The following is a 12,310-nucleotide window of genomic DNA, read 5'->3' on the forward strand; positions in this document are numbered from 1 at the left end:
ATTCATTCATTCATTCATTCATTCAAACTACATGTTGTTTCTCAAGCATCTCTCAAACATTCTTCGTAATATTTTTTTATTCTTGTGTTACTACTCTTCAATTGATCACAGAGGGTATAGTGTATATATGTAATTTACTGTATTAATATTCCTTTAAAATACTAAAGGAAAAACTATTATTCCTATAAAATACTATTCTTTTAAAAAAGTATATCAACAGGGAAAGTGCCAATTTTTAGAATTGTGCTAAAAAATCTTCAGAAAATAAAACTAACCAGTCAACAAAAAGCTGAAGATTACGTACAAAATGGTTTTCAGTAAAGAATTTAGAGGGCCTAAAATTAGCTATTAATTTACTGATATGATGCACAATGATTTTAAAAAAGGTTTTGCATAGGATTTAGAAAAATCTTGCATATGGTATGTGTTTTGCAAATGTTTTTATTTTTTTATTTGCAATGTATAATTTTTCATCAAAGGTAAATATTAATAAAAAAATATATAAAAATATTAACAAACTAGCTCGAGTATTAGAGAGAGAGAGAGAGAGAGAGAGAGAGAGAGAGAGAGAGAGAGAGAGAGAGAGAGAGAGAGAGAGAGAGAGAGAGAGAGAGAGAGAGATTATTGTCTCAATAGGAGTGGCAGTGCTGCTGCTGGTGACTTCACTTCAAACATGGCTGCGCAGGACGAGCTCAGTAAGTTTAACTCATTCTACATGCTTTATTTCTTTATTTCTGCGAATTGGTTTTTAAAACCCTTTTTACAATTGACCACTCATTTAAAGACGGAGTTCGCCTTGCTGTCTGTTTGCTTACCGGTGATTATAGAAATCAATATTTGTAAAGTGAATGTCAGTTTGGCAGCTAACCGGCTAGTATGTGCTTACTAGAGGCCCAATGCTCAGTCATGCTCCAAAATGAAAGTACTTTTATTATGTTTATATCTATTAGACGACGCTACAGTCATTGTGTATTGTGAAATTATCCTTATAGGAATGTCATAGTGGACCGGGGTTGGTTGTCATTTAATGGCGGCGTATGAAATATATACGCAGATAATAAACGTTAACGTTAGTTAGCAGTGATGCTATTCAGCTTACAGGCTAACGAAGAAGCGACGTGAACTTCTCTTTTTTTAATGTTTTGATATATTTACAGTTGGTTTTATTTTCTGTTGTTCATTACAGCCACGTTTGATAGTTTTAAATGAAATGTATTTGTGTATACTTGCACAGAGATCCGGTAAAATGCACTCCTGTCAGGGACATGGATACATTACAGTATTTCTCATTGTCTCTTTAATAAATTCATTGAATAATGACATTTCTTATAATTGACATGGGAACTTGTATGAAATGTATACAATTCTTCCTATTTAGGGGAATTTTGGTGAGCTAGTCTTCTTTCGTTTTAAACACTAACTTATCCGTCACTTTCTCTTTGTTTTTTCAATGTAGACCAGTTGGAGCGTGTGTTTTTACGCTTGGGTCATGCTGAAACAGATGAGCAGTTGCAGGATATTATATCCAAATTCCTGCCTCCTGTCCTCCTCAAACTATCAAGTGTGCAAGAGGGGGTTCGCAAGAAAGTAAGTATGAAAACTGTTTTAGTAATGAAGCCAGTTTTAAGTTTAGTCGTCCATAAACCGGTAGCTAACAAAAAAAACATATGAAGTACAACAGATTTTAAATTTAGCTTGGTTGTTTTACTCACTAAACATTAACCTTATTTTTTGTATCATAAATTATTTGAGGTTTGTAACTGATATTGTTAAAAGTTACTATAACTTGTTACCTACAACTTTGTGTTGTGTAATTGTAATTTAAGTGAGTTTGTAATCTGGATGGATCTGCAAGGGGATTCTTGTTTTTTTTTATTATGGTTTATATCCGCTTTAGTTATTCATAAAAGGGAAATAAATGTTTTGTGCACATATCATGTGTTTATACATGCTAATAGATACATATTCACTTAGTAGTGGCTATGGGAAGGATTTCAATAACAGTTTAACGATCTGGACCTGTTATTGCGGTTTCCAGGTTATGGAGTTGTTAGTACACTTGAACAAAAGAATAAAGAGTCGACCCAAGATCCAGCTGCCTGTAGAGACTCTATTGGTTCAGTATCAGGATCCAGCCGCTGCATCTTTTGTCACGGTACGATTGCAAACCCACACACATATCACTATCATGGCTCTCAGTGGTATTAAGCTTCACATGGGTCATGATTTTTATGCAAGCGGTTTATGTTTCCATATTAAAAAGACCTTCATTGTGATGACTAGCTCTTTTTGTGCTTGCAGAATTTTACTATCATCTATATAAAGATGGGGTATCCCAGATTGGAGGTGTCCAAACAGTGTGAGCTTGCACCCACTCTTCTGACAGCAATGGAGGGCAAACCACAGCCCCAGCAGGATAGGTTAGTTTCAGCTTTAAATGTAATGACCAGGGCCGGATTAACATAAGGGTTAGGTGAGGTTGAAGCCCCAGGGCCCATGGAAGAAGGGAACCCTTGATTGGCTGAAGAGTTAATTAGCACTATGATGCGGGAAACGCCTCTTTGCCTTATGCTTTTTGTTGTCGATAATGTGAAGTATTCCTTTCCGTTCGCTGCTGTTCAAAAACAGTGACGCCAGTGCTAAACTGGGGCTCGCAGTGGTTGTAGCCCAATCAAAATATTGAATAGCCCTGTTTTAGTCACCCATAAGGGTGATCAGATGTCCCAATTTTCCCAGGACAGTCCCTTATTTCGGCACTACTGCGAGAACCGTCCAGTCAAAGGTAGGCTAACCAAGCTTGTCGTAGAACAACAACAAAAAAAAATCTAAAGTCTTCATCATTGATACACTTATACTTGTAGTAACAGAAGCTGGGATAGGCGGAATTAAACTGAATGTACTTCTAACTGAAGTGCAGTCTTGGCTGCGCAACGGTTGCAGCTGGACTCAGAAAACCAGCGTGCGCCTGCACATTCCTGCCATCATACAATATAACCGAGACAGTGTGCAAACAAATCAAATAGCCTACATAAGCAGTTTTCAAAATATCCATCGTTGCTGAGAACAGTATATCTATCTCAAGTAAATACACTTGGTTATGCTTTACAGTAAGTCTAACTGAACCAGTTAGAAAGCAAACTTTTTTTAATGAATGTTTACTTTGCCCCTTTTGTGAAAACAACAGTAATAATATGGAGGAATTAAATATTGGCGCTGACCTTCATCAGACAATGTATCTGATGCGAAAAATAAAATAAGGATGCTAGCCTTCTGTAACTCAGAAGACCATAGTATTTTGGATAAAAGCATGGATTTTAAAGATATCATATCATTAGGGATTTATGCTCCACTAAAGTTCTAAAGAAGCTTTGTAAAGGTGAACCCATATTTAAAGCATTTATTATGATTATATAATTATAATTTATGCAAAAAATTATTTTTGTTTTTTTTTTGTTTTGCTGATTTTTGTAGCCTGTTTGAACTGTAAAGTTCAGATTATGTCATTACTTTTGTTAACTTGCAGGCCTATTTTAATAAAATAGAAAGTGTAATTGAATATGCAGTAGAAATATGTAATAATCAAATATAAATTAAATGGTAGAAGTTTTTGATAATAATATTAATTAGTAAATTATTATTAATAATAACAAAAATAACAATATTTGTGAGGTAAAAAAAATAAAAGGGAGCCCTTGGATTTGTTATAGCCCCTGGGGATTAATGTATTATTAATCCGGCCCTGGTAATGACTGGTTATGAACACATTTCATTACATAGAGGAATAAATAAATATGAACTTTTGTATGTGTGCATTAAGAAAATATATATGTTTTTATATTGTTAATAAGTGTCTTGTGCCTGTCAGAGCATTTGTTTGTGTTTGTACTATATTTTGTCTTAAAAAATACATTGAAAGCTAAAATAAAATTTAGTAAAATAAATGCATATGTTATAATAACTATTATGAAAATATTTTCTATTGTAATATATTTTAAAATGTTTTTTTTTACATTATGTATTTTTTTTAGGGCTCTTTAATGAATGGAATATATAATAATGAAAAGAAATGTACACTTGTTTATTTTTGTAACAAAAAAACTGAATTAGGAAGAAAATAATAAAATGAATAAGTATACATTTCTTTAAAAAAAAAAAGTATCTTGCTGTGTACGTGTATATGCTTTTATTTATTTACTAAATGACTATTTTCTGTTTCTTTTCTCTCTAGTTTAATGCACCTGCTGATCCCTACACTGTATTATATGAAATATCCATCAGAGCCATCTAAAGCTTCCCCGTTTGTCCTGACAGAGAGACCCAAAACTGTACATCTCCTTTTAGAGTTCATGCTTGATGTTCTTCTGATGCCTTATGGGTATGTTTATTAGATGTGTATAAAAGGTCACAGTTGTAATGAATATTGATCCCTTTAACCTCATAAACTCTTGCTTGTTTAAAGGTTTGTGTTAAATGAGCCTCCTAGTCGTCCGGCCCCCTCATCTCCACAAGGGGGCTCTGGAGCTGGAGCCACAGCCACACAAGGTCTTCCTCAACCCCCTCCAGGAATGAGTGTTTATGCAGTTAAAAGAGTGATAGGAGAAGCTCAGTGGAGCCCAGAGCAACTGGAGCAGGTGAGGATTTTAAGAAAATGTGTTGCTGGATTTTTCTTTTTATGAATGATTCCAAAAACTTATTGACAAACAATTATTTGTTTAGTATGGTATACACATTAATGATTCAGTTGTTGATTAAGCATTAATATGGATGCTTTTGAGGCATATTGTTAACTATCTGAAATTAATTATTATCTAAGCCATCGTAAACATTTATCTCATTAACATAAATGATAATTTTGTCAATTTTTCTATAATATGTTTATTCTGGACAATCTCATATCTTTTAGTTTGGCTGGAATAAAAACATTGTGTAATGAAAAAACAAATTAATTAGGTCAATATTATTAGATTAGTATATTATGGATTGGATTCAAAATTAACCACTGTTGACTTGCCTATTTAACCCGACTTGCCTAGTTAACCTAATAAACATAGTTAAGGCTTTAAATTGCACTTTAAACACTAGTATTTTGAACAATTAGTAAAATGTGTAGTCATCATGGCAAAGACAAAAGGTTTTAGTTATGAGAAATGCATTATTATTTATTAATTTGTTTGTATTCTGTTTAAATGTTGCTCCTGGGAAGTTAAAACATCATAAGAGGGTTAATAATTTTCCTTTGTACACATGCAATGATGCATATTTTAGTCATTACATGTAATCATTAAATGCTTCTATTACATGATCATTTATTTATACTATTTACATTTTGTAGAATGCTACTAGCCTTTTATTTGGGTCATGAATTTGGGTGATAATGCTTGAAGTTTGAGTGGGGCTGCACAATATACTGTTTGTACATGGATATCGCAATGAGTGTGTTAGTAATAGTCACATCGCAAGATATCCCAACCCAACATTGCATTATATTTGACCAGAAACCACAGGTCAAAATACATGATATTTGAGAAAACACTGCAAAATTGTATCATAATAAAGTGAATATTTATCATCTGCAAAGTGTTTTTAAGGCCTGTGGCTTTGTGGGCATTTTATTAGTGCATGAAGTTTAGCAAAGATTAATTTATTGAATAATTTATATGAAGAAGACTATGCAATGTTATTTTACAGTTGATTATTCAATTTCTAAAAAAAACACAAAACACTGTTTATTTCACTTTTTTTTTTCTTCAATATTTGCTCCATTGTGTTTATGACTATAGTTTGTTTATTATACTTTATGTACAGTTAAAGTCAGATTTATTAGCTCCTGTTTATTGTTTCCCCAATTTCTGTTTAACGGAGAGCAGATTTTTTTCCAACATGTTTCTAAACATAATAGTTTTAATAACTCATTTCTAATAACTGATTTATTTTATCTTTGCCATGATGACAGTAATTAATATTTTACTAGATATTTTTAAGACACTTCTATACAGCTTAAAGTGACATTTAAAGGCTTAACTAGGTTAATTAGGTTAACTAGGCAGGTTAGGGTAATTAGGCAAGTTATTGTATAACGACGGTTTGTTCTGTAGACGATCGAAAACAAATATAGCATAAAGGGGATAATAATTTTGACTTTAATATTATAAGACTTTAAGACTAATAAGACTTTCTCCAAAAGAAATAATATTATTACATGCTGTGAAAAGTTCCTTGCTCTGTTAAACATCATTTGGGAATTATTAAAAAAAGAAAATAATCCAAAGGGGGGCTAATAATTCTGACTTCAACTGTATATAATAACATGGATAAAATATATTTATATTTTACTTCCATAAACGAATGACTTCTTAAATAGAGTTACGAAAGTTATCTGGTGCAATTGTATTCAAATCGCAACATATTTCGTAGAGAAAAAATTTATTGCAGTATCGTATTTTTCCAATATTGTGCAGCCCTAATTTTGACTGTCAATTACAATACTGTTATACCAACAAAGTAGGCACAGCTTTCATTATTAAAGTTAATAGCAAATCGTTTAATTGGTCATTAATTTAAACATTCAAAATTTATGTTACTACTTCCAGTATACCCTTTCTGTGGCTTTTTGAGTAATCTCATTCTCCATTTTTTTTCCCAGTGTAAGCTGGGGATTGTGAAGTTCATAGAGGCCGAGCAGGTACCTGAAGTGGAGACGGTCATTCATTTAGTGGTGGCATCAAGTGACACCAGACACAGTGTGGCTACAGCAGCTGATCTGGAACTCAAAAGCAAGCAGAGGTGAGGCCATCTGTGATGAAATGGCAAATAAAACAATCAACACTTAATAATGAAACTCACCCCTTGTTTTTGCCTTTGTACTGCAGCATTATTGACTGGAACAATCCGCTCATTATCAACAGAATGTATAAAGTTTACCTGGGTGATATTCCACTTAAAACTAAAGTAAGTGGATGTACACATGGGTGCTCAAATATTATGTTTTTATTCATAGAGATATATGACCGGGTTTTGTGTTTGTTTGTTTGTTTGTTTTTGTGTGTGTGTTTTTACCCAGGGTGCCACAGTGAAGCAGGAGCTAAAGCATGAGCCAGTCAGCACCAGAGTCAAGATGAAGATTCTTCCTCATCTTCTTCGCTCCAGGCTGGCTGCTGAATGCTTTCCTGCTAATATACAGGTCAGAATGATTTCATTTGACAGGAAGAAATTTAATGCAGCTGAAATGCACGCTGAGAGAGACTTGTCAGAGCTTGTTTGAATGATGTCATTGTAACTGCGGTGGTCTGTTTTGTTCAGGTTGTCTATGATGGACTTTTCGGAGCAAACACCAACAACAAACTCCTGTCCCTCACTCTGCAGTTTGTGCATCACATCTGTATGGTGTAAGTGATAACGTCACATTTACTACAGTAAAGTATTTCCTATAGGTTGCTTTGTAATCAGAACTTGTAATTTTTCAAAGTGCTGTATTTTTAAGTGAGAATTTGCATCGGGCTGCCTATTGTGCTTCTGTAAACAGGTGTACACGACATATTGTGATAATAATAATTGTGTTTTAATCTGAAGGTGTCCTGATACCAACAAACCATTGGGTTTGATGCTGCTGAATGGACTTACCAAGCTTATCAATGAATTTAAAGAGGTATGAAAACATGCTGAGTAATTTAGTTTTAGTTGTTACTGGAATTGTGACTTGTATATGGGTCAAAGATGAGATGTTCTTATAACCAACAGCATATTACTTGCAAATAATGGTTTATTTTGAGAAAATGAGATGTCAAAATATAAATAAGTTTCCATCATAATTCAGATAAATGTCTATATTTATGTAAAAACCGAACAATAGGCTCTATGCACAGCTAGTGTTTTTCAGGTATGATAAACTCCTGGTGAAAGTTTAATGTGACTATTTTCAATTTCACAAGGTTCCTTTTACAGCATTGATGTTGTAATGTAATTAAAATTCATTCAGTTAAATAGACTTACACATTCATTTAGTTGTTCAAACGTGAAATCAGATGAAAGACCAGCAAGTACCAGCATGCTAATGCAGAAACTCCATTAAAAATACTGGGGTAAATTAAAATGGCATATTTTAAAGACATGGTGGGGGAAAAAATGGAATTAAATGCAGTGCTTCTTGTCCAGTCTGAGGTCTATCAGGCAGTGAAGATCACGGATTTTTAAGGAAATCTTAAACATCAGACCTTAAACATGCCAATTTTAGAATGGAAAGACCGTTCACCGGAAGTCTGTGTGCATATACCTCATTGACTTATTCTAACCAGTACTAAATTAGATTATATTTGAAATAATTTATAGCGACATGCTGAGAAATGGATAAAGTCTGCTGTTTTGAACTGCTAAATGACTGCTAAATGACTAAATGTAAACTGTAGTGACAATGAATAGAGATTTAAAAATGTAATTAATAAGTATTTTGTGGCTGCACTGTCATGTCAACTAATGGTTTTTCACAAGACATATTGTTTTATATATGCTTCTTGGTAGATGAACTTTTACACTGGATGACTTTTTTTTTTACTAAATCTAAAATCCTAAACTAATTGCATAAAATGTATGAATGTTTTTTATTTGTTCAGAAAAACTAAAATTAGACATGACATAACTGATTAATAATGCACTGCAGTTAAAAATTAATGCTTGGAAAAGTTGTCTTTGACTGATCTCTCAAAGTGACCTTTTCATTTTTCTTTTTTCTATTAGGACCCCAAGCTACTATGTATGGCCTACTCGGCTGTTGGAAAACTTTCAAGGTAATAGAAAGCTTTTATAAAATAATAGGTAACACTTTAAAATAAGGTTCCATTAGTTAATGTTAGTTAATATATTTACTGACATGAACGAAGTTGTTCAGCGTGAGTTCTTGTTAACTCAATGCATTCATGTTCGCAAGCATCACTTTTCTTATCGTCCAGATCGCAACTTCCAGGATTCTGACCAGATCCAGAAAATCAGATCACACCTGTCTTCGGGTCTTTACACTGGCTCCTAGTTACATTCAGAATGGATTTTAAAGTATTATTACTTGTCTAAATCAGTAAATGGTCTTATACCTATATTAATACAGATATGCTCACTGAATACAAACCTAACAGATTTCTCAGTTAATTAGGATCCAGTAAATTAGAAATTCCAAGAGTTAATTCAAAGCAGGGTGAATCGGCCTTTAGCTACCACGTCCCCCACTGCTGGAATCAGCTTTCAGATGTGCTCCAACATTAGGTACATTCAAATCAAGAGTTAAAAGGCATCTGTTTAGCTGTGCCTTTACTAAATGAGCACTGTGCTACGTCCTACAGATCACACTATTATGTCTTTTTTTTTTTATATTTTTTTAATCTGTTTTTAATAATTTTTTATTATTTCTATTGTTTATATTATCTTGTTTCTTTTATTCTTGTTTATGTAAAGCGCTTTTGAATTACCATTGTGTATAAAATACCTTACCTTGCTTTAAGCAAGCAAGCAACATTTGCATTAGTAAATAGTAGTTGTAAACTACAATTGCTAAATCTTATTCAAGTGTTGTTCCTTCGTAGTTCACGCTAGTAAATAATTAACAGGACCTTATTGTAAATTGTTACCTAATATTATATAGTAGTTTTCTTTCCTGATATTAAAAAAACAACAACATAATTTTCGTAGGTAAATGAAGTTAGACAGAAAGTAATGTTTCCATTTTCCTTTCCCCCTCTTTATTTTAACAGTCGGATGCCTCAGCTTTTTACAAAAGACATTGCATTGGTACAGCAGTTTTTTGAGTCCATGTGCAAGGTTTGTTTGATTCAAATTACACAAAGCCATTATACAGGAATTACAGAACGACTTGTATGAATTTTAACTTTCAATTTTAAATTTAAATGGATCAACAGGAGGAAGCTGATGTGCGATTGGCCATACAGGAGGCCTTGTCTATGATGGTGGCAGCATACGCTAATCTTCAGGGGGCACTTCTGAACCTGATGGAAGCACTTGTGGCTGCATATATCACAAAGGTTTGTTGTTTACTTATTGACAAACAAATAAAAAGCAAATTAAACCCTTCAGCTTTAATGAAACAATGAGTTTAGTTTGAACCCAAATCTAAATTGAATTTTGGCTTTGTGTTAGCCTGAGGTACAGGTGCGTCAGGTGGCGATGAAATTTGCCAGCACAGTGTTTGCTCCTGATCACGTAGCTTCTAGATATCTCTTGCTTCTGGCTGCTGGAGATCCGTAAGTATATATTTGCTCTTTAATTTTTCTTTTCTTAACCGAAGTGTTGTCATGAAAATGTATACATCGTATGGCCTGTGTTTGTAGTCGTGAGGAAGTGGCTGCGGAGGCTCAGCGGGCTCTTAGGTCTCTCCCTTCTACAAAGACAGAAAAAGAGGGATCAAGGCCCATGCCGTCGTTTCCGGAGATGGTCAGCTACATCCAGGAAAAGGTGATTGTTTTGATATATCTTTTTGTGTGTCATGACTAGGCATGGGACAATAACTAGTTTCAAGGTTTACCGTAGTTTGAAAGTCAAGGTTTTAAAACTGCTAACATTTTCTGTTATACCGTTCCTAAGATATATGTAAGGTTTTTTATGTGTTCTAAAGAAATCTCAATGATTTATTTTAATTACTATGCCAGACATGTTTACTGTTCCAAAATATTATAAATGTTTCCTAAAATGAAATGTATTGTGTTCAGTTGAGGAAAAAGGTGTTTTTTTTATTTTTAATTCAGGCATTTAAAAATAACTTATTTTTGAGCAGTTACCACAATATCATTATATTTTTATCCAAGTTATCGTACCGTCAAAAACTGGCCCATGCCTAGTCATGACCTAAAATGATTCTTGGGTACAATGCAGGATTTGATGTAATTTCGCATTGTTAATCAACCAATCTGAATGACATTTTATTTGGGTTTGTATTAGGGATGCTTGATATATTGGCGGATATATCATTATCACCCAATAAATTCTTATTTTAATGTTTAATAATAATGGTTCCCTTAACAAATTAGTTCAATATCTTAAAGCATGTAATTAATGTATTATTTCTACTGGTTGAACCACGTCACATGCTTGCAGCCTGCCACTTTTGTAATTATTTAATTAATAGTTAGATTTTAGTTAATGGTCATTGATTTGGTTGCTTCATTTATGCATTAAGTTTTTTTTTTTTTTGGTCGGGCAGTAAATTTTATTTATAGAAAATAAAGTTGGTTATAGAAAAGAGTAGTTTATAAGTAAAATTCAGAGATCAGTTCAAGCTTTTCTGAAGTTAAGGTTTTACAATACAGTGGTTCCTCGCTGTAACGCGGTTTACTCTTCGTGGTCTCTCAGTTTTGCGGATTTTATTTTTGCAATTTGGCATGTTTTATTTTATGTCTGAGAAAAGTGTATAAAGTGTGTCATGAGAGGTTTTACAGCATTAAAACATCTATAATTATTGTAAAAAATAAATCTGATAATTTAATAACTAATTTCTAATAACTTTTATATTTGCTATGATGACAATACATAATATTTTACTAGATATTTTTCAAGATACTATCATTCAGTTTAAGTGCAATTTAAAGACTTAACACTAGGTTCATCAGGCAAGTTAGGGTAATTAAACAAGTTGTTGTATAATGAGGGTATGTTCTGTAGACTATTGAAAAAATGGTTTAAAAAAATGTAAGACTGCTTTTATTGTAGCTGAAATAAAACAAATAAGACTTTCTCCAGGAGAAAAATATATTATAGGAAATGCTGTGAAAAATTCTTTGCTCTGTTAAACATCATTGGTGCTTAACAGAGCAAATGCTTGAAAAATAAAAAAACATTCACAGGAGGGCTACTAATTTTGACTTACCTGTATACAAGGCTAATCTTTTATTTGTTTTGTTACAGGCTGCACAGAGATTAAAGACTCCTGCAAAATACATTGTTGGCACTTCCACATTGGCTTTTAATCCTGCAACATTTTCAGAGGTAAACTGACAGTCTTCATAAATAAATTTCCTATGAAAATTTTACTTAAGGAGAGTTTTCCAACATTACTAGCCACTCAGCATTTTCACTAGCCACAATTTTGTTGTTGGGAAAATATATTTTATATGCATAAATATGACTTTGCTAAAATTACTTGGTTTAGATTTTGTGTTATGTCCACATTCCTCCTCATTCATTTCACTTTGTGTGTGTGTGTGTGTGTGTGTGTGTGTGTGTGTGTGTGTGTGTGTGTGTGTGTGTGTGTGTGTGTGTGTGTGTGTGTGTGTGTGTGTGTGTCCTTGCTCAATGAGCATGAGCAAATGGGTCATGG

At 33.2% G+C, this 12,310-nt stretch overlaps 1 protein-coding gene across 1 annotated transcript in view; it reads left to right on the plus strand.

The window, feature by feature from the left end:
* Nucleotides 1–628: 628 nt before the first annotated feature.
* Nucleotides 629–12,310, plus strand: part of ecpas (Ecm29 proteasome adaptor and scaffold) — a 30,882-nt gene continuing 19,200 nt past the window's right edge. Inside the window, 17 exon segments of the mRNA XM_056460546.1 lie at nt 629–695; nt 1,457–1,587; nt 2,039–2,155; nt 2,302–2,420; nt 4,229–4,375; nt 4,460–4,631; nt 6,644–6,783; nt 6,870–6,948; nt 7,061–7,180; nt 7,300–7,385; nt 7,570–7,645; nt 8,731–8,780; nt 9,735–9,801; nt 9,900–10,022; nt 10,138–10,241; nt 10,329–10,452; nt 11,899–11,979. Coding sequence (XP_056316521.1) covers nt 674–695; nt 1,457–1,587; nt 2,039–2,155; nt 2,302–2,420; nt 4,229–4,375; nt 4,460–4,631; nt 6,644–6,783; nt 6,870–6,948; nt 7,061–7,180; nt 7,300–7,385; nt 7,570–7,645; nt 8,731–8,780; nt 9,735–9,801; nt 9,900–10,022; nt 10,138–10,241; nt 10,329–10,452; nt 11,899–11,979 — 1,758 coding nt within the window. The 5' untranslated portion in view covers nt 629–673.

This window comes from Danio aesculapii, chromosome 1 (assembly GCF_903798145.1).
Source record: "Danio aesculapii chromosome 1, fDanAes4.1, whole genome shotgun sequence".
Lineage (NCBI taxonomy): Eukaryota > Metazoa > Chordata > Actinopteri > Cypriniformes > Danionidae > Danio > Danio aesculapii.